We start from the raw sequence: 24,344 nt of genomic DNA on the forward strand, positions 1-24,344 counted from the left end.
CCCCAGGTCCAGATGGCATAACTTCTGAGATGGTAAATCTGTGTCATCCATGTACTGTTGAACCACTTAAATATATATTTAACCTTATTTTCTCATCAGCAAAGATACCTGAAGAACTCAAAACTTCAATTATTACACCAATTTACAAAAAAGGAAGTAAGAGTGATGTTTCTAACTGTAGACCAATAAGCTTAATAAATACATTTGAAAAAATTTTTGAAAAATGCTTAAAAGAAAGATTATATGACTACCTAAATAAAAATAAAGTACTTAACAAAAATCAATTTGGTTTTCAAAAAAAAAACTGGTACAAATGATGCAATGTATAGTCTAATAGAAAACATAAAATATGGATTGGAGCAGGGAAAAAAATGTGTTGCGGTTTTTATGGATCTAGCAAAGGCCTTTGACACTGTACCCCATTCTAAGTTACTTCATGTTCTTGAAAGATATGGAATTAGGGGTGTAGTGTTGGGGCTCTTTAGCAACTATCTACAAGAAAGAAAGCCAATGGTAAAAATTAGAGATTCCCTGAGTGAGCCTAGCACTGTGCAAATTGGAGTGCCCCAAGGCACAGTGCTGGGACCCTTACTCTTTATTTTATATATAAACCCCTTTTTATCCTTGCATATAAGTGGCATGGCACTATCTTACGCGGATGACACAGTTCTTGTATTTAAGGATGTTACTTGGACTCTTGTAAGAACGAAACTCATAAATGGCATGAGGAAGGTAAAGATGTGGTTAAACCAGTATAAATTGTCCCTAAATATCTTAAAAACTGTTGCCTGTGTCGCCTTTTCTCTAAGAGATGCAAATCGGCCAAATTTTAAGGAAATAGTTTATGATGAACAACAAAACTTTATTATAAAAGAAGTAGAAAACACTAAACATCTAGGTATCATAATAGACAAAAAATTAAAATGGACACCACACATTCAAAACTTAACATCTAAACACAAAAGCTTAATTCATAAATTTTTCCTTATATATTGGATAAAAAAACTTTAATAATGTTGTACCAATCATTTGTGGAATCTTTGATATGCTATGGTATAGTGACCTCGGGTGGACTCTACAATAATGCTCTTGAATCCTTAAAAACTGTTCAAAATTATACTATCAAAATAATCTATAAAAAAGACAGATTGTACCCCACCTCGCTCTTGTATGCTACCAAAATACTTAATATCAGATCCTTATATTTATACTCCAGTTGTGTATTCTGGTATAAACTTAAAGATAAAAACTACATAATTTTATACAACTAACTGAAAGACATCTTAATGTACCATTTCGCAGATTCGATGGAAGCCAAAGATGTAATTCTGTAATAGGACCAAAAATTTTCAATAAGTTACCACGGACAATTCGGGAGATTACAAATAAGCAAAAATTTTCTGAATTTTCTAAACGATTCATCTATGAAAATTATAATGCCTTACTTGACCTTCTATAAATAACTATTAACGTTTTCCTCTTCTGACATTTTTAATATTTGTGTCTTATAGTTGTTTTACCTGTATTTTAAATGCACTACCCTCAGGTTTATGTAAATTAGTGGTATGCGGCCCCTAGTAAATATAATTATGTTGTATTATAGTAATATAATTAATTTTAAGTTATACACATACAGGTGCTTGCACCCAGGTGTACTTTATTGTATTAGTACTATAGATTAATTTTGTTTACATCTGTCCTGTATTAAGCATGTATTTCTTATGTTGTATAAATTAATTAATTATTAAAATACACTAATATAAAAAAAAACCAAATAAGTCAATAACAGTTAGAGACTCATTATCACCTGCAGCTCTGCCTATTCCAAAGAACAGAATTAAATATAAATACTTTAACTATAGACATAATTTAAGGTCTCACAAAAGGGGTGGTGCTATTTATAATTTTGGGCCCAAGGGGTGATCATCCTATAACCAAAATATGGTGGTTGTAGTTCCCCCTACCTGTATAACATTTTCTTAGTTTGAGAGATATTTGCTTTGAACAGATACAGGGTATCTGTTTATCTGTAATGAACATTCATTCATTTGGGCACCTCATTCTTAACAATCTACAAAATCTTAGTCCTATATTTTGCTAGATCCTTGATTTTTTAGTTTTAGGCCATTTTATTGAAACGCCTCGAAAATTTTGGGTAAGTTTCCCATTGCCCTCCTCGAAGACCCCTTTTTGTTCATTTTTTTTTCCTATTGCGATTTCTCGACCGCCCTCGGAAGCTTAATTAGCAACGCTGAGCGTCTGCGGTAGTGGCTAGACACACTGCCGACGGTGAATTACGATCCCGAGGGAAAAAGGGGGAACGGTTCTACCATCCAGGGGCCATTGTGGTCGCCGGGAGTTCGGTTGACAACGCGAAAGCGAGAGCCCCGACAGATTGCTGATGGCTGGCTGCAAAGGATCGCTAATCTCAATTTAATTTTCTCCAGTTATAACGGAATAAAATAAAAATAAAAATCGGGATATGAACGTACATACTTAGCAATTTCAATAAAGTAATTTCTTTTGTGTGCAGCTGTTCTCCACTATTCTCATGGAATTTAAAATTATCGCTAAATCTAGCGAACGCTCTTGTATACATTCGCTGTCCGGATCTATCCTTGATCCAGAAAAGGTCCGGGGGGATTTGCAGGGTTTTTTTTTCTAGGAAAACGTGTTTTCGTATTACTGCTTCTCGCTTCGAGCGGTCGGTCGGGCTGGATTGGAAAACCGCACCGCCCGTGTTTTCATTGCTTCCTTTTTCTAACTGCCGGGTAACCGGCCTGGATCTGATGGTGCGAACTCATTAGTCATTGTGAATTTTAGTTTTTTAATAAAATGCTCCAGAGGTGGCTAAAGGATAAAGTGTCTTTTTATTTTATTTAAGATTCATCCTGATTCTTTGTCTTTTAGGTTATACTCAGTAAACGTGAAAAACCATGAAATCGATTTGATAAGCGTCACTAAAAGTTTGAACTTTTGTATAAAAAATATTCAATAAAATAAGATTTTATATCGCAATAATCTAGTCAGAGCATTGTAATAGGAAGAACATTTAAATTAAGCTGACACAACAACTCAGAAGACTGTATTACATTGTTAAGAATCTTGTATGTTGTGACAATATCGTAGTTTTTACGTCGAGTCTCCAACTTTTGAATGTTCGGCAATCTATTCATTTCATTGTAATTAATATCAATTAAGCTTATAAGCAATGTATCTTATGAATTTACATTGAACTTTTTCTAGACACATTATATATTAAGCATATACATGAATTCGACCCAAGTTGACTGCGAACCAATGAAAAATACAGAAGTTTGATGCAATCAATACTGCTGATATCATGAGTGTGCCTCTTATAAACCCAACATTTTGTAAGCCTTATTACACAGGTTTTCAATATTTTTTTAAAAAGTTAGTCTGTAATCAAAAAGCACCTTAAGATCATGTATCTCTGATACCTTCTCACTCAATAAGTGAACCCATTAGATGGTACTGATAGAATGGTGGACTAAAACTCCTGGTAAATTAAATATATTTGCATTTTTTAGCATTTAGGACCATTCTATTGTGCTTGTACCATAACTCAAATTTGTGAAGATCAGAACAAAGTTCACGATGTGCCAAGTTACTGTCTATAATTTTAAAAATCTTAACATCATCAGCAAAAAGTAAGAAATTGCAATAATCAAAACAATGAACAACATCATTAATAAAAAGGTTAAATAAAAAAGGGGCAAGATGGGCACCCTGAGGAACCCCAGAAGTCACTGGAAAAGGACTAGAATAAAAGTTATTTATCTTTAAAATCTGTGTTCTTCCAGACAGATATGACTTTAGAGATAAAGAGTATAGTTCATTAAGCTTACAATAATCAGAAAACTTATACCTAGTTAATAGATTTTCGAGTTGAGACCACCAAAAAGGTAAAATCCATTTTAGGTCATTTTGAGACAACTCATTGTTTTTTAAAAAGACTTTAACATGTAGGTCGCTATCTATTGATATTTGATTAATAATATTAAGCATCATTCAAGTATAAAGTATAGAAATATAGTTTTGCCCTTGTAATCTTAAAGAAGAATCAATAGGTAAACCTAGAATCTTGACGCTCTCAGCAAATGCCAAGGGGTTATTATCATATTGAATTTATATATTTTTTTCAACGTTATCACGACGAATTTTATTGGGGAAAAGTAAAACGTTTGTCTTATTGGCATTAATATTAAGATTGTGTTCTTTTGAGTAGCGCAAGATTAAGTCTCTATTTATACTTTCAGAAGCCTGTTCTATCTGTATCGAAATAATGAATTAACTGAGTATCGTCAGCGTACTGGTACACCTCAGAGCTCTTCACGACTAGATCCGAAGTTATCCTGGTTCAATTTAAAAGCACTTGTTTTGAGGAGAGAGATTCAGTCTTTGGCATTCTTGTGGAAATTGCTCAATGGATACATGGATTCTCCAAATCTTCTTGATACTTTTACTCTTGATCGTATTTTTTTATCGTCAAGATCCTATCAGGACTTTCCATTTATCATGTCCAAAAATTCCAACAATTTTGTTTCCACTTGTTGAATACTGTTTTGTTGAAAAATAATCTATTAATAATTATCGTAAGTAGATTTAGAAGGTCCAAAATATGAAAAAAGTAAATAAGTATCTCTGTAAGGAGCTAAATTTTGAATGTTCTGTGATAACTGATAAATGATTGAATTTATTTGTTACTTCCTTCAAATTCTTATTGTGATATATTTATTTTTAAATTAGAAATAGTCCCTTACCACCTCGTTCCACTGTAATAAGAGGTGATTTTAATGTTAATTATGCAGATCGATGGTTAAACTCTAACAAGTCGTATCCCCAGGTTAGCTAATTTTACAGGAGACGCAAAAAATGATATTCCTCAGGAATTTCGTAAAAAATATCGAAATTGTATGAATAGAAATTATCCCTAATCTGTTCGGATATATTCAGATCATTTTATTATTTTTTGAGCAACTTGGTATTTTACAGGGTGGGATACGATAGATTAGAACTTTCGATTTGTGGGTTACGTCTTTTTGTGTTTTATTTGGAGTGGCTTACGACTTTTTCAGTTTTGTGGTTTTCATGATTGCGTGGATTAGGATATAAATCAAACTATAAATAATTATTATTGCAGGTATCTTTTAAGCTTTATTAATGAGCAGTGTATGGCAAGTTGTCGTAAAAACTATGGACATCTAAATTTAATACAGTTTTTAGTTCTTGTAAATGCTTCCATTTGGTGTGTTTGATTGGGAGACGTTCAGGAAACAAGGGTTTAAATGTATGATCTTTGGGTAGTGGAGGAAATTTAGCACGTTGAGGCAAAATTTTGTATTCGTCTTCGTAGTTTATTTTATAGTGAATACTTCCGTTCGGTAAATATTTAAGACACCTTAAATCTGATATAGAGTCAAATCGAATGAGATTCTTATTGTCATATTTTAAAAAAAAATAATGCGAGATATACTTTTCGTTAAGTGGGAAAGGGTTTTTTCGAGCTTCTTTTATAATTTGTGCATACTGCGATGGCAGGGCAATATCACGACCTTTTAACTTCCTTTCCACAACTACATGGGTGGAGTCGCACTCCATTTGTGTATGTCCCTTTTCAAGGTACTTTTGCTCTATAGAAATTTCATGTTTGGTTGAAAAGAAGCTCAAAGCATTTGATAATACAGTGTTGCGGTTTTGATAACCACAGCCATCCGAAAATATTATTATGTTCTTTTTTTCGGCCAAACAATGTTCTTCAAGATGGTGTATAATGCAGGAAGTGAATACAGATGCTTGTAAGTCACCTTCAGACTCATTGCATACATAATTGGTGCACTGATGCGTCGCTAAGTTGTAAATTGTAAATATGTGTACTTGTAATCTGGTCTTGTAATACACTTTGCTGGCCTGAATAACAGGGCATAACTTAACGGACTGTACATCCATGGTAAAGACATAATGCATCCCATTGACAGCTTCTTTTTTATCATTAGTTTTTTCCTCCTGAGCAAGGGTCTTCTTTTTCAAATGATTTTGGTATTCCTCTTCAGTTAGTTCCTTAGATTTGTATTGTAGACAAGTGTCACACTGATCTTTTTTTGGTTTGTGTAGTGCTAAATTTTTACTCTCAAAAACTGTGTTAAAAGTCGTAATGGAAACTGTTTTTTTTTCGTCATCTTTACATTTCTGTTTATAAATTTCATAGACTTCCATTTTTGTCATAAAGGGATGTTCAAAATACAGCTTTTTGGAATCCTTGCGGCAATAGTGTGATTCTAATTTTGGTAGAAGGTCAAAGAATGATTTTAGATGATTTACTTGTTCACCAGTTTTCTCAAAAAAATCAGAGCGACTTCGTTTAACACTTTTTCTTTGATTCCCAATATCTTCTCTTTCTACTAAGCCATGATTTTCACTTGTAAGTACCCAGTTCTGTACTATTTTTTCGTTTAAGCCTAGAGTTTCCAAAAACATTTTTTTACATACCTAAGGGTTTGTATTCTGTAGTCTTAAGTGGTAACTATAGGTTCCTTGCCTTTTAGAGGGCCCCTGAACATATACCCATATCGTACCGGTTTTCCTTTTATAAATTGTTTTTCTGGATGCCTCCCAAAGTACGGTACCATAGCCTCGTCTATGCTATGCTGCTCAACATGTGGTGCATTTGCTAAACAATTCTTATTTATTATGTTAAAAAGGGGTCTCATTTTTGCAAAACGATCACTCGTATCTAGGGTATCGTTGTTACAGCAGTGAATGTTAGACATAATGTATTCAAATCTGTCTCTACTTATAGAATTTGAAATCAAAATATTCCTCGAATCATCGGAATTTTCCTAATACATTCGTCTTCTACTGACTGAGGAATAGCCGCTTACCAATAATACTCCTAAAAAAGATTTCATTTCATCACAATTTATATCAGCTTTTCTGTTTCGTTTCTGAAGCATACATATTGCTAAATTCTACCAAGAGCTTTATAAGTTCTTCATCAAAAAAACTTGGCAAAAAGCTGCGAAGGGGAACTTTCATTTGCAGCTGTCTATTCTGGTATCCAAGCAATATTTATTTGGTTATTGTCAATATCGAGATTTTCCCATTTATATGTTTTTTTCTTATTGGACTTTGATTAAAAAAAATGTGACAATGGCAAATTGTCACTCTCATCCCACATATGTTCTTGGCTTGTATATTTTCACTCTCTTGATCCTTATTGCGAAATTCTGCTTCTGCTAGTAATTGCGATGGTGGCAAGTTATTGATTGCCACTTCCTGCGCTCATCACCTGAATCTTCATCCGTGAAATCATCATTCGCATTTGTGGGTGGAAGAATTACTAGCTCAATATCGTTAGTTGAGTTCGTGTGGATATCTTCTTCTAACTCAGCAAGAAGATCATTCAAGGTTAGGCCACTAAAAAAACACCTATTATTTAGTCTCTAACTATTTATAAAAAAAATTGATAATTTCAGCTATATGCCTACTGTATGTTTTAACGTACACACGAACTTAGAGACTTGCGCAGAATCCGAAACCATAATTTATTATGCGATAGTAGCAGAAATGTTTATAAAAACATGTTTTCTATACTCATTTACCATCTATCTGCAAGTGTCAAAAAATTTTAGAATATCGATCTGCAAACTGTTCGATGAAACGTACAGTAGGCATATCTGGGTTAAGGAAACATTAAATGCAAATAAAATGCCAATTTACCAAAATTCTTTTATTCTAATTTTTTCAAAACGTAAATATGAAATTAATAAAAAATTTTTATGATGTATCGAATTTTTTTCGGTTTAATTTTATATTTTATGTTAATTACTATTTAATTAATTGTTTGATTATTGAAAAGTGCTAACAAATAAATATTGGAACAAGTGATTTTTAACACACAAAAATAATAATTAAGAGGGCGTAACGTCATTCTTTATAGCTTGAATAACAGCCTGAACTCTCTGAGGCATTGTACCAACTATAGGCTTTCACTAAATTCAAATGTGAAACCATCCCATATTTCTTGTAACTTAGTACGTAGTTGTGGCAAAGTACGCTGACAATTATTTCTTAGCCGTTCTGTTATTTTGAGAAGTTTGTTTACCACTCATTAATCTCTAAGTATATAATATTATCCTTTATCAGAGCTGCCCAAATTGTGGCAGCTCTTAACCCTTTGAGGACGGAATTAATTAAATTACGAAGAAAACAGTTACTACCAAAAAATCTTAATTTAAATGGGTATTTGAACATAAAATAGTATAAAAAAAAATAAGTGTCTATTTTTGAAAAAAAAAAACGGCGGTTATCTGGACTAACCACTAGTCACTCACTATGGTTTGTGGAAATCGTAAAAACAGTTTCTTACATCTTTCAGGCATAATTCGACGTTACATGTTGAGCACTTCCATACGGTTCGATGTGGTTCCTTGCGGCTACTGCATTGGGCGCATCTAAAAGAAGTAGTGTGTAGGGAAAAGTTGGCTAAAACGGGATACCTAAAGTGCTTTAACCCATTACTTACTAACTATGCTAATGATATCCATAATTTTTTACCTGGAACTTCCTCATTGACTCTCTTTTATGGTTAACTATTGTTATTCTTCATTATCTTGATTATAACATAGAAAAAAATATATTTTTAAAAAAATGTAAAGTATCCCGTTTTGCCCACCTGGTCGGGTAAAATGGGATGGTGTTTAAAAATAATTAAAAAATCATATTAATCGTTAATTTTAATTTAATTAAGTTAAAAACAGAACAAAATAAGTGTCTTATAAAATCCTTAAAAGTAAAGAAACATTAAAATTACTAATTTAGCCATGACAAAAATCGCATGAGTACGGCCCATCATCATTCTCCACTCCGGCGCAAGCTTCGTGAGCCCAATGTCGACAGTCCTGACACATAACCCAACCGTCGTCAGCTTTAGATTTCGAGTATAGCTCTGTACAGTAAATGCAACTTTCATCATTTTCTTCGTCTTCCTCTGAACTGCTGTCAATTTTCTTTTTTTCTGTCATTTGTTTTTTTTGCTTGTTGACAGGTTTATTATTTTTATTTTTTCCTTTATTATTCTTTACTTTTTGATTTTCTTCTAGGTTTAGTTTGGGTTTCTTAATGGGCTTCTTTTCCATAGATATTTCCAGTTCTTCTTTGTACGGTGTTGAAGTTAGCACAGCCGTTTTTCCTCTTCTCCTGTCATTAGCATTTACTTTTCTTTCGGCGTGAGGAATTGGAACTATTTGTTCAGGTGTTACTTGAAAATTGGTGGTAGTATACGAACATGAGGGAGTCGCATTTCCATAAAAATTTCTGCAGGAAATAGGAGGAGGGATATTCTGCAATGTTTCCTTATCCGCAAGCGGTTGGCGAGGTTTCTCTGGTGTTGAAGAATCTGGTCTGATCTGATCTGGCGATGTTCTTGGAGAATTCTCAATATTTTCCATGTCACACCCTATTTCTTATTCCTTTGTAACTTGGTCTTGTGGAGTTGGTGATGGTGTACGTACTGAAGGGCGCCTATTTTCTTCGATCGGAACTGCAAGAATGTGCACAGGTGTATCTGTAGTTTCAGCTGGCTCAAACATCCAGTCTTCAAAGATTTCTGGATTAAAAGGTTGAATGCCTGTTTTTCTAAACCCATTTACAGCTGTTTGGATGCTAGCAGCTTTCATGTATGCGCTTCCGAAAAGCTTACCAATTTGGGTTATCGTAACTGGCCGACCTGGGTGTTGTTGCATCCATTTTTGAACCTCTGACGTATAAAATGTACTAACCGGTGACATAAAACTAACGTCTAGTGGTTGTAACCGGTGTGTTGTATGCGGTGGGAAGCATAGCATTATTACACCGCATTCTCTAGCTCTTCTTATTACATCAATATTTTTTGTGTGGGTTGTATGTCCGTCTAACAGTAACAGGACAGGTTGTTCTGTAGAGGCCTTTGAAAAGTCAATAAATTGATTAAACCACTTTAAATATCTCTTTTTGCATCCAGCCTGATCCTACTACTATCCAGGAGGAGCATCATCTAGCAGCTCTGGCTTTGCTCTTGATCTTGGAAAAATAAAGCCAGGCGGCATAAATATACCAGTGGCACTCATGCAAATTTCCACCGTAACCAGAACACAGCGTTTAGCGGAAGATATGCAGCCAACTTGCCTCTTCCCACGCAGCGATAAACATTTGGATCTTTTCTTTGGCACTGTCATTATACCTGTTTCATCGACATTGTAAATCCGCCCAGGAGGTATTTTATATTTTTCAAACACGTCAGAAAGTAAAGAGAAAAAATTTTGTACAGCTGGTCTATTAAAGCCCATAGCTCTAGCAAGTGATGTTGGTTCGGGTGTGCGAAGTTTAACGTTTGGATGTCTCTCTAGAAATTTGTATAACCAAGCTTTACCTGCCATTTTTTTGTTTTTATTAAATTGATGAGCTAATCCATTGCGTTCTGCTAACTGAAAAGCCAAACTTCGGAGGTCACTTAAAGTAAATCCAAAAAGTCTTGATTCCATATGCAAAATGTGTTGCACCAATTCTGCTTCTTGCTCCTCAGAAAAAACTGGTCTGTGACGCCCTAGTCCTTTTTTCGCCGAATTTTCTCGTTCAAGAGTCCCTTTTTTAATTTTATCAACTCTGGCTGCAATTGTTGTTCGTGGTACCCCAAATTCCTTTGAAGCCTTAAGGTAACCCATTCTTCCTTCGAGAACGTCTTCTATGGCTTATTGCATACATTCCTCATCCCAAGACTGTCGATTATAGTTATATTAGATTATAGTTTTTCTTTTATATTCGCCCATTGTAAGCCTAAAAAAAATAAACACTCATTATATAAAAATCTCACTCTGTCTTTTTAGCAGTTGGGTAATATTTTTTTGTTTAAAATCTATTTAATTTTGTAGTAATTTTGTAAGAGGCATCTGAAAATAGATACAAGCTAATAAAAGTAAATAAATAGGTTAATATTAAAATGTAAAGCCTAAAAAATAAATACCAAGCTAAGCCATAATAAATTTAAATAAATAAAATTTAGGCTGTATAGAACTTTTATTCAATAACAGCATATTGATTAAAATTATTATCAGCAATTTAGCCTCTGTCATAGAATAAACATATCATGCCTATATATGGCGTTGGGTAAACGGGTAAAACGGTCCCGTTTTACCCACCTCCCAGGTATCCCATTTTACCCAACTGCACATGATTAAAGTTTTTTCTAAATTTCCACAACAACAACAAAAATTATAGCATTCACTTATCTCTCAAAATACAGCCAATGACCCATAGAATCATAAAAAATACTTACCCTTATTTAACTGCCGGCTTTAATCTGACAAAATCGTAACAAAACTCTACAAAACAAAATACCGTAACCTTGCTTTATTAAAGTGTCAATTGTCACTCACCGCAATGACAGAATTAATAAGAATCTCCACTTGCTATATTTCGACAGACGTTATTTTTAGCGATTGACACCGTCATTCAACAGATGGCGCTGCTTGTTTTAAGAAAAGGACCGGTATCCTGTTTTACCCGACTATCCCGTTTTGGCCAACCCTCCCCTATATGAGCATTTTGATCGTATTTTACTTCTTGAGGTATAAGAGGTTTGAATTTATTTGGGGGTCTCTCTGCACTTTTCCGACCACGTTTCGCTTGTTCTGGATTTGAACCTTCAACAAAGCCACTCACTACAGAAAGCCGAAACTGTTTCAAGGTCATAGTATTTGGCATTCTTTGTTTGAAGATGATGTAGGAATGAATGACTGTAGCATCCACAAAGTACCAAAAAATTCGGTGCCATCATTTTCGTGACTGCCTATCTATTTCATACAGTGACTTTAACATGTCAAACTTGTCGACGTATATCCCATGTGTCGGTTATAATCGTTAACAAGTGATAGGCATTCTACATATTCTTTAGAGCCGTCTTTTTTTCTTCTAGACGCAGTTTATAGGTTGGCAGGATCGTGAAAATTTGAAATAAAAAAAAAACGCTTTTTTTATCCATCCACTTCAAGGCTACAATTCCGCCTGTAGATACCCGATAGTCCGATTCTCCTCTTTTCAAATGCTTATCGTCACGCAAGTCGTTTGGCATATTTTTTGTATTTTTTTCTGGCGGTTCCACATGCATAAATGCCTTCCAACAGTAAACTGTTTTGCAGTTCAACAGAGTTAAAAAAATTATCAAAGTATAATTTATGCTTCTTACCAACTAATTCTCTAGATAAGTCCTTTATAACCCTGGCACCTAAGGATTTTTCAGTAAGATTTAAAACTTTACCCGTATAAATTTAAAATTGCGACATAAATCCTGTTTCGTCACTTCTTACCCACACCTTATATCCCCTCTTGATCGGTTTCATTGGCATGTATTGTGAAATGCTGCTTCTTCCTTTAAATCGTATCATAGATTCGTCTGTGGCTTGGTACTCACTTGGCATAAATAAATTTTTATAAGAATTTGATAAGGCATCAAGGAGTGGGCGAATTTTGTAAAGCTTGTCATAATTGTCATCTTGCTTTTTCGGTTCAGTTGCGTTGTTATCCAAATGTAAGTTGCTCAACAACCAAAGCGCTCCCTGGACATAGCAGTACTTATATAATCATCTCTAAGTTCAATTCTGGACGACCAATAATCACGATAGCTGGGGTATAGGTTTTAATCCCATCAGAAGGTTCAGACCAAGGAACACTTTTATTTCAGCTGAAGTTGTTGGCAAAAATGAACTGCAATTGCCAACTTGTTTTTCAACGGCATAAAGGTTAGTTTCGAATACAATTTTTTCGATCAGATCCAACGTAAACAAATGCAAAAAAATATCAGTAAGACTTTCTAGATCTTGTGGTATAACGGGTCCAGTATTTTCAGTAAATGGGTCAACCTGTGTACAAAATGGTGTCTGCTTTGTCCACTGTATTGTAGTATTTCTAGGCTGTAACTGTAATTGCGCCAAAGGAACTTCAGCTTCAGATTCCCATTCATAGTTCGGTATAACTACAGCTGCAGGTATATCTTGCTGTTCCTCGACATCTTCTAATATATCAACGTCCATTACCATAATGTCCAAAATGTCCTCACCGTCACAAATATCTTCGGTAACGGAAGACACCTTTGATTCGTTCTCAGATGGTATACTACTGATTAAATTTTCAAAATCGCCAGGAGGTAGATTTTTAAATTCTTCCCACCTCCAAGTAATTTTGGACGGACCTGAAAAAAAAAAGAAATAAACCCTCTGTGAAATAAATCACTAGTAATAAAAAATATCCATTAGCTCAGCTAACCACTGGTCCTGAAAGGGTTAAGCCCTAATATAAGCTGCATGGTAGGTGGAAAAGAACTAAATCATTAGCTGACTATAATGTTTATGTGGCAAATACTGAAAATTTGAACACATTTCACAAATTTGTGCAAATATCTAGCGCAAATTAATAAATTTCATGAAATATATTAACAGTTAATGACGTTTTACCTGTATTCACACATAAAATCGATTAGGCGTAGAAACTCAGCCAAGTTCGCAATCTTTCGAGTGAACTTCGCCTCGGTAATCATAATAATCAGTCCCCGGATTGACAGACGTTTGAATTCGTAATTAGATTTATTCAACTAAACGAGAAACCCTCACTTCTCGTGCAAACACTAATTTGAAACGTGGGGAGAATCTTTTGTTGCTTGAAGAGAGTTTTGCGTATTGGGGGAAGGGGGAAAAGAACACACAGATTTTTTGATAAGCTAATCGAGTATTGTAAACACTTAAAAGAGGGTGGAGTTCCAAAGCTTAAGTACAGATGGATGAAGTTGTTTGCTTTCCCATTGAACGGTACGGGTAAAAGACGTCGTCGGCGGTTTTAATTCGTTCGGATGTTTGAACGGTTTATAAAGGTTTTTCACGGATGTTTTTGAAATAGTCGTTTAGAAAATTTACGAAACCAAGGCCTCTCCTGAACCTACTCCTCTATATAGCTTGATAAGCTATATAGAGATAATCTATATAAGATATAGAGGAGTAGGTTCAATTATAGGCGAGCATTTAGTTTTTTTGTTAATACTAATTTATTTATAAGAGTACATTGTAATTGTAATTGTTCTGAAATTGCCTAAAATGGGAAATTGTATAACTCAAATATGGTCTAGATTCCAATATGATGTACGGAGTTTCTTTCTATTTAGACAGAGGCTAGTTCGGTTATTATTGGAGTGGGAAAAACTTTAGTATGAGGATTACTATTTATATTATTAAATATAGGGGTATAGCAACATCAATAAAAAAAAAACAAAGTTTTTATTTTTAAATGAAAGACCTTTTTCTTCTCATTTCAAAAATATATAATATGTTAACGTTTGCTGAAGTTATGCCACTCAACCACTACTTTCAACACGATAACGATCCGAAACACGCATCCAAGGTCGTTAAACAGTGGTTGACCCAAGAAAAATTAATGTTATCAAATGGCCGTCACAGTCACCCGACCTAAATCCGATCGAGAACATTTGGGATCGAGAACATTTTACATTGATGGTCACATCCGATGTAAAAATTTCAAAAATAAACAAGAACTTTTTGAAGCTTTGAAGGCATGCTGGATATCCATTGACAAGTCCTATATTGACAATTTAATTAGGTCAGTGCCCAAAAGGTTGGTGGAAGTGAGAAGAAGTAGAGGCTATGCAACGCATTATTGAATAAAACCCTTAGTTAGCTTTGAATTTGTCAATTTAATTTTGGCCACTTGAAAAATTTTTTTTTTATAAAATTGGGTATTACGAATAAATAGTTTAAATATAATTAAACATTACAAATAGGCTCCGTTGTTTTTTAATCAGGTACTGTCCCACCTAATTTATCATTTCCTAAACCGTGATATAAACAAATTTGAAAAATAAGTAGTTGTCAATCTACTTTTGGCCACCAGTGTATTGTTGGTCAAACGCAAGAGTAATATTATCACATTCATCGCGAAAATAGAGTTTCTGTTAGGTCCACTTTTTATTACATTGAAAGGAGTATGAGAAACATATCTGGCGATCCGTTATTACATGCTTGTGTGATATTATGTCGTTAAACAAAGAATTAATTAGTCTATCTACTATATAGTGCTAAAATATACAGTTTTCTATTTAAAAAAATTATATTTTTTTATCTCAAAATCCTACATATCTATAATAATAAGATAAAATATAAATAAGTAAAATCACTCTGTAAACTAAAAACTATGACAACCGTCAAATTTTTGACTATATCAAATTTCGGTTTATAAACGAGTAGCAATGCAAACATTACAAGGTTCCGCTATCTACTATACAGGGTGTTCGAAAAATAGACGGAGATATTTCAATGGGTGATTCCTTGTAAAAAAAATATGAGAAAAAGTTTCTATAAACATGGGCCCGGAAATGCACAGTTTCCAAGATACAGGGTGATAATTTTTTTTTTATTTTCGTTCACGTCTATTCGCTGGGAGAACTATACGTTAACTGACTCACCCCATATTCCAACTCTAGGCATAATTGTGCATATATTCAAAGATTTTTGTGGCATAAACCTCACTTTTTATTGTTATATTGCGGGCACCAGGTATAATATTAAGGATAATTATCACAATTAGAACCGATGATTATTTTTCTGTAAATCTGAAGTATCTTTTTTAACAAAAATTTTATGGGACGTGCCAGAGTTGGATCGGGATAAATTTGAACCTAGCTCATTTCGCCCATTGAAGTTTTCATACCGTTAGTTCATAGATCGCGAGACTTCCGATGACTTTTTTTTTAAATAAAAAATGATTTGATAATTAAGAAAAAAATATTAAAAATAAACAATGAATACAAAATAAAAATAATGAGATATTAACTTATGACGTGCCCGGTAATGTAATTAAAACGGTAGGATTGAACAAGAGAGTGACAAAGACAGCTTTGTCTCCTTTAGTTTCACCTCCTTGGGTACGAAAGTCTAGTGAAAACATACTGTATGACAGTTGAAAACTAATATGACAGAATAGACATGTGACATGTTCCCTTGACGCTTAGACAAGAACAGGGGGAGAACTTACGATGATGACAATGTTTCTTTTGTGACAAGGTTGACAGGTGACATAATTCAAAACCTCCAAAATTCAATTTCACAGTATTTCAGTTTATCGCTGATTTCTGTTCAATATATCAGTGAGAAAGGCACCACTAATAGAAAGAGTTTTTCAGTCAATGTAATTACAAAAAAAAGAGAGAAATAGTGAAAAGAGTACAAAAGAAATATGAGAAGAAGAAAGTATATAAAACAATTTTTAGAGGCAGTTGAATGTATATTATGAAATTTAAGAAAAAACTACCATATGTTAGTAACGAAAGATATATAGTAAGAGAAAAATTATGAAAATAACGAAACAAAAATTAAAAATAAACAAAGAATACAAAATAAACAATAATGAGATATTAAGTTCGATTCGCGTAAGTTTTTATAGGTTTTATTTTGAAACTCCAGAAAAACTTTGTGGGTTCATTTAAAAAAAAAATTAATTTAAATTTTTCAATATGTTCGTTAAATTGAAAATTAATTAAAATTTTTTTGTTCTGTAATTTTATGTGCAAATTATCCAGCTAGATATACCTCAGAGCAAGTTACCAAGGTTCATTTAATACACTGTGCGTCTGATTACTGCAATTTGTCTTGACTGAAGTCTGTAGATGAATTTTCTGGAAAATCTGTATTATCCGGGTCCAAGTCATCCAAGACCTTCTAAGTCAAGTCAAGATCTTGTGAGTCTTCCTCGCATTTACCAGTACCTAATGGCATTTGCAATATTAGACTGCAAAGAAACTCTACATTGTTGTTGATATTTGATTCTTTCGGAGACACCTGCTTTTTGACTTGGGTCTAATTATAGATCATAAATAACGATTTTAAGAACACATCACTACAAAACTTGAAATAGCCTATTCAACCCTAAAAATGCTTTATACACACAGACACTATTTAAATCAAACAACAGAAAAAACATGCGAATCTTTAGTCTTATCTCACTTTAACTTTTGTGACTCAATTTATGGCTCATGCCTGGATGATGAAACAAAACGTCGAATTCAAGTTGTTCAAAACCCCTGTCTAAGATTTATTTTTGGTATACGAAGACGCAACAGCATTACTTATAAGCTTAAAGATGTAAAATGGTTAGATATGGTAACACGTAGAGAGCTACATTTAGTTTCTTTTTATTATAAAATTTTCAAAAATTGCACTTCTTTAATGAAATTAAACTAAGAACTTCAGCACATCATGTAAACCTAAGTCAAAGTTGATATCCTGTTGACATTCCAAGACATCATAAGGAAATTTTTAAATCATCTTTTTTCTGTAATGCTGCCAAGCTGATAAATAAGTATAAAATTAGTGATTTAATATTGTCAGTCCGCTCATTTAGAAATTCAATTTGGAAAAAAATGTTTGTTTAATATGTTACCTATTTAATTATACAATACGTGACGTAGCGCTGCATTTATAGTGTCATCTCTTCTTTTCTCTTCTTTACACCTTTTTTTTCTTTCGATCTCTCTTTCTCCCTCTTTATTTTGTAAATATATTCTTATTTTATATATATATATATATATATAATTATAAAAAAATTAAATTTACTTCAACAGCCTCTACGTAATTGTTAGGATGCTAAAAATTAGGCCATTTAATCCCGCACAATTATATTATTATTTCTTGTACAGCAATGTAAATATTGAATTGTTAATTGTATTGGGAATTAATAAACGTTATTATTATTATCCAGCAAGTCATTTGGGTGATCGTTGGACGATCCCTTTCCGCATCCAGACCAACGTTCATTTGTTTTCGCGGAGGGGGCAGCTCATGCCGCTTGATAAATAACTTCATTTAAATTTCGATTAATATTCCTTTTTTAAACTGGTCGAAAGGGTGCTTTCGAGCAGCAAAGCGAACTGCTCGGGTTAATGGCCGATTTAATGGAAAATGGAAAATAAAGGTCCGCGCCTATCTATTGAAATTAATTTGCTCGCGAATGCATAATGTATAACTGCCACGTTAATTTTGCGTGGTCGGCATACGTTCATAAATCTTGCGATGTGCTCCGTAAAGTTTTCACGTGAAAGGTTTCCATGTTCCATCATGGAGTGAGTTAATGAGTCTCTTTAGGGCACTCCTTCCATAGATCCCTATAATATTAAATATGTACTTTAAATGCGCTAAAACATGCTAAGTTGACTGTGGACTAAATGACATGTACAGGGTGTTTCGGGAGAAATGATGGATATTTTGGTGTATTATAGTATCTATAATTTTGAATAAAAAGTTCATATAAATATGTATCTTAATATCAAAAGTTGCTAAGATATAGCTATTTGAAGTTGGTCTAGCATAGCAGAACGAATTTGATCCTACGTGATTAAGTAGATAGTTGCATTATTCAGCTAGCATTTACAGGATACACGGAAAAAAACTCCACTATAACTATGACTAATAATCCTGACTGAAGATAAGCTTAGATTCATATATCCGCAATGACAACTAATTTTATTCCAGAAAACGTATTGGTGTTAATCCAATGCAAAAATTACATTTTATTTAAATATTAATAATCCTTGTCTTAGTATAGCAATTATTATTATATTATTATTACAATAGGATGAAAACTTTATTTAAAAATAGTAATCTTTTGATATAATTTTTTAATTGTATTGTTAATTAGAAGTAACTAAACTTGAAATAAGTATAGCTTATACTTTATTAATAATGTGCTATTCTTATAAGTAGAATGAATGATCATTTTGATTTTGAAATACGCATCTTCAAAGAGAACGCTAGGGTTTTTATTACAAAGAATAGTTACGCTTGTATATTTTAATAAGAATATAAAATTTGCTGTATCATTAAAGTTGAAAAATGCGATACAATATAAAAAAACAAAAATTACTTTCGCCTACTAGCTGATTTTCAACGGTTCATCAATAGATTGAATAATGAATTAGGTTAGGTTAAAAGAAACTCAAATCTTATGGAATTTATTTAAGTTTTTTTTCAACAAGTCATTAACCCATTTGACCCTGAAACTATATTTTTCCGAATTTGTATATATTTTTTTCTTAAAAACGGTCAATAGAAGGTCCCATAAGTCGAGAAAAAATCATGATTTTTTTTTTAATTTCCAGTTTTGGAAAAAACGGCGGTCCTATTAAAAGGACGGTAGGATAAAGGGCTACTATTAGAAAAATAAGTAAAGACTTAAAAAATATGTTTATATATCTTACAAAATGCTTAGCAAAATACTTAAACTTAAAAAGTAATTTCTATGATAGTCCACAAAACAGTTTTTTGGGTGAAGACCAACTTCACATTTTTGGCACACAAAATTTGCTTTTTTGTGGCACACAGCACATTTCCGCTGACTCTCGTGATATGTAACTAAATGATCTAGTCTATTGTAACGTGAGAATTGGAATGCAGTTTTTGGCAATTTCGAAGGTCCTCTCTTAGTTGTTTTCCTGTACGTTTCGAGCAGCTGTGTCCCTAGGTCCCTGCTAAACTGAAGTTGGTCAAGAGTACCACCATTATTCCTATGAAGTTGCCACGAGTTTTGTGAGGCCATGTCTACACAGTGGGAAAATAACGGAAAATGCCACTTTTTACCTCGTACTGAAACTCTATATTGGCTTATGTTTTGATCACTACGGTCTACACCTCCCATATTTTCGTTGTATGCCTTGATCAATCAAGGCTGATCTATATAAACATGCTTTTTTTCAGCCTGTGAAAATCGTTTGACCTTATTTACTGGCAAAACTGAACATGCATTGGTGGCTAAAGTAACAACGCTGTTGTCATTCCATTTGCATAATGCGATTTTATTATCGGCAACACCCCATTCAAATGTACCTCGTGTCTTTTTCCTCAGAACTGCCGCATTGCTAAATGGAGATTGTGGGATCCGGTTTTCACGTATAGTACCAGTTGCCTTGATGTTCCTCAACTTTAGCTCCTTTAGAAGTGACAAAGATGTGAAAAAATTGTCAAAAAATATGTGAAAGGGCTGGTAAAGCATTGTAAAAATATGTGGACTGTATAAAAAATTGGTATGCTAATATTGTGCCAGAACTGCCAAAAATTAACAGACTCAAAAGTAAACAAATTATTTATTTTACATCGCCATAAAAATACAAATCAAGACGATAATATATAACAGTCTGTTCTGTTCAAAGTTCGCACACACACGCACACAGCCCGCTGCACAACTTCGGTCCCCATCAGTTTCAAGCAGAGTTGCCAATGTGACTAAATTGTCCGAACATATCGCCCGCCTTGAAAGACCGAACTTTCAAAATAGTCGTAGGGACAATTACACTAAGTTCGACAAGGGCAACGGACACAGTTTGGAAAAACACCTAGTTATATTTCCGCGATCAGTTTTTACAAGCGCCACTCGCGAAACCTTATCCTTTCCCAGAAAAACAGTTAATACACGTCCTAGCTTCCACTTCATAGGAGGAAGATTGTCATCTTTAATTAACACTAAGACACCTTCCTTTAAAGAGTCATAATTCAATCTCCACTTGGATCTTTGCTGCAGCTCGGCTATGTACTCTTTCATCCAACGCTTCCAAATGTGTTGTTTCATTTGTTGTAAATGTTGATAAATCGTCAGGCGGTTTACTGGACCATCAATAACATCTGTGCCAGGAACAGGACTAAGTTGTTTTCCAATAATAAAATGCCCTGGTGTAAGTGGAGCGAGGTCTTCGGGATCGGAAGAAATTGGGGATAAAGGGCGAGAATTCATTATTGCCTCAATTTCGACTAAAAGTGTATATAATTGCTCAAAAGTAAGTGACACACCACCAACCACACGTTTCAAATGTGACTTCATACTCTTTACACCAGCCTCCCAGAGACCCCCAAAGTGAGGTGATTGAGGCGGTATAAAATGCCAATCAATACCTTCATTAGAAGCAGATGTGATTAGTTCAAGGTTATTTTTTATAAAAAATGTACTTAACTCTTTTAATTCATTAGTACCATTATCTGAGAAAATTGTTGAGGGTTTTCCTTTACGGGAAATTTTTTTAATAAAAGCATCCTTGCTAAGGCTAGTAACTAATTCTAAATGGACAGCTTTTGTTAAAAAGCAAATATAGAGCGCGACATAACATTTTGAAACTTTAGCACCTCTGCCCGTATGATTTTTTATTAAAAATGGGCCTGCATAATCGACACCAACTACGTCAAACGGATGACTTGGATTTAACCTTTGTTCTGGTAGATTGCCCATTATAGGTTTTAAAGTCTTGGCATTATATCTAAAACACGTTATACAGCTATACACAATCTTTTTAGCTAAAGATCGTCCTCCTATGGGCCAATATCTTTCGCGGACAGATGCTAGTAACTGCTGGGCCCCACAATGAAATAATTTCATATGTTCATGCTCCAAAATTAATTTAGTAAGATGGTGATTGCAAGGTAAAAGCAAAGGATGCTTCTTTTCAAAATTAAATCTGGAATTTTGCAATCTACCACCTACTCTCAGAAAATCAAACTCGTCAAGAAACGGATTTAAACTTACAATTTTAGAATTATTTTTTAATTTATCCAGTTTAATTTTTTTTATATCATCCTCAAAACATTGATGCTGAATGTGCTTTAAAAAATAATAAAATGAATTATCAATTTCAAGTTTTATTAAAGGTCCCAGTCTACGACTATGTTTTGAAGACTTACAGTTATTTACAAATCTAAATAATAAAGCTAGAAGTCTCTTAAATTTTAATAAATTTGAGAATTTTTCCAAAATATAATTTCCATTTTCCAAAGTTGAACTCATGACGTTTACGTTCCTTTCTGTTTTTAAATCATGCAAAATTTTTGCATAAAGCGGATTTCTGGACCAATTGTTTTCATTGTCAAACAGAAATAAGGGTCCATGCCACCACATATCCAAATTTTTTAAATCAAAAGATTTAACCCCACGAGATAAATAATCTGCAGGATTCAATTCGCTAGGTACATGTCTCCATTCATCTTTAATAGTAAAGTTCTGAATTTCAGATACTCTATTTGAGAAAAAAGTTTTTAGCTTATTTGGAGGAGTACGAACCCAACCTAAAACAATTGTTGAGTCAGCCAAAAAACTCGTCTTACAACAATAAGTCTTAGCGCTTTTGAAACTTTGTTTGCCAATCTAGCCGACGTCAATGCACCACACAATTCCAAACGCGGCAAGGAAATAGACTGTAATGGAGCTACTTTCGCCTTTGAAGTTAACAAATTAACAAAAACTTGCCCTTCTATGTCTAAAGATTTTAAATAAATACATGCACCATAAGCCTTTTCAGAACTCTCCGAAAAGCAATGCATTTCAACATATTGATAATTAGGGCAAACAACATGACGATCAATTCTTAATTCATTTAAACATACTAGTTGACTTTTAAACTCTTTCCAAATTGTATGGACTATGGACTGTGGAACCTGATCGTCCCAAGACAATTTCTTAAGCCAAAGATGTTGTAACAGCATTTTCACAATAATAATGCATGGACTGACTAGTCCCAAAGGGTCGAAAACTTTAGAGCTTTCAGACAAAATTGTACGTTTAGAAATAACAGAGGAACTAAAATCTTCTTTAACACTATACATCAATTTATCTTGGGAGGGGCACCAAATTAACCCAAGTGTTTTTTTATTATCATTTTCTTCGAACTCCACTATTTTAGATAAAGGATCATCATGGGGTATATTAACTAACACAGATGGATCATTTGAATAAAATTTACGAAGAACAAAAGAACCTTGTTTTAAAACATTATTTATTAAGGAAATTATTTGTTTTGCATCTTCCTTACTTTCAAAACCGGTCAAAAGGTCATCCACGTAAAAGTCGGATTTTATAATATTTGCAACCACTGGATAGTCATTTTCAATGTCATAAGCCAATTGAAACAAGCAACGAATTGCCAGGAACGAAGCTGCTGCAGTACCATACGTTACAGTGTTGAGCTCATAAGTATCTAGTGTACTATTAGTGTTGAATCGCCAAAGAATTTTTTGTACAACTCTATCTTCCAGAGCTACCCAAACTGATCGATACATTTTACTGCAGTTAGCAGCAAAAACAACACTATGTTGCGTAAATCGCATTAATATTGATACTAAATCCTGCTGGATAATAGGCCCAACCATTTGAATATTATTCAATGAATATCCTGTGCTACTTGGTAGAGAGGCATCGAAAACAACCCTCAAATTTGTTGTCAATGCATGTTGTCTATAAACTCCGTGATGGCACATAAAGTAATCTAATGACATATCAGTTTTTGAATTATTTATTTTTGTCATGTGCCCCAATTGTATATATTCTCGAGTAAAATCATGATACAGAAAACTAATATTATTATCTTTTAACAACCTTTTTTCCAAACTTAAAAACCTTTTAGTAGCCTGTGCCCGAGAACTTCCCAATTTGCTAATATCCATTTTTAATGGTAATCGCACAATAAATTCACCCTTTTCATTGCGTTTGGTATTTGCAATAAAATGCTTTTCAATAGCTATTTCCTCTTGAGAAAAACCTTTAACACTACATTCCAAAGATTCGATTTCCCAGAACTTCTTTAGATCCTCTTGTATCTGCTGTTCAATTGTGGAACCAAAATTACAACTAGTTAAATCATTCTGCTGAATTTTACCCAATGGTCCTGTAACAATCCACCCAAACTTTGTATTTTGCAATACTGGAACGTTTTTACCTAAAGAAATTTGTTCACTACTTAGAACATACCAAAACAAGTCAGCACCAATCATATCCACATGTTGCGGCTCAAAAAATAATGGATCAGCCAGTTTGCAGGTTTGTGGAATATTTAATTCACTTATATCTACAGGTGAAATAGGCAATAAACAGTAATACTTGGAATTATGAAACATGTGCAATTTATAGCAAAATCAGAAAATTGAGAATAAACTTTAATATTGCATTTATTGTTTATAATAGAATGGCTACTATTAATACCATTTAAAACAACATTTACATTTTCTTTAAATAGACCAAATTTATTACACATATCTTGTGTAACAAAACTAGATTGAGAACCACTATCCAAAATGGCTCGCACTAAATGTTTCTTTGCAAAAGTATCCAAAATATATACTTCAGCCGTAGACAACAAAACATCATTTACCTTAGAACTAGCAGATAAATTCGTGGAAGTCGGGACTTTACATTAATCTACCTGAGCATTTTCAGTAATATTAATTTTATTTTTGTCAGAATTATCTTCTTGGGATCTATTAACA

General features: G+C 33.6%; 3 protein-coding genes across 3 annotated transcripts in view; 1 reads left to right on the forward strand and 2 right to left on the reverse strand.

Moving 5' to 3' along the window:
• LOC126744099 (scaffold attachment factor B1-like) overlaps positions 1–24,344 on the forward strand; it is a 67,047-nt gene that overhangs the window by 7,453 nt on the left and 35,250 nt on the right. The window lies entirely within an intron of this gene.
• LOC126740434 (uncharacterized) lies at positions 20,392–21,321 on the reverse strand. The gene has a single exon (XM_050446460.1). The coding sequence runs from the start codon at positions 21,319–21,321 to the stop codon at positions 20,392–20,394; it is 930 nt and encodes a 309-aa protein (XP_050302417.1).
• Positions 22,152–23,852, reverse strand: LOC126740449 (uncharacterized). Its single transcript, XM_050446485.1, has one exon. It carries the CDS (start codon positions 23,850–23,852, stop codon positions 22,152–22,154), a length of 1,701 nt encoding a protein of 566 aa, XP_050302442.1.

This window comes from Anthonomus grandis, chromosome 1, assembly GCF_022605725.1.
Source record: "Anthonomus grandis grandis chromosome 1, icAntGran1.3, whole genome shotgun sequence".
Taxonomy (NCBI): Eukaryota; Metazoa; Arthropoda; class Insecta; order Coleoptera; family Curculionidae; genus Anthonomus; species Anthonomus grandis.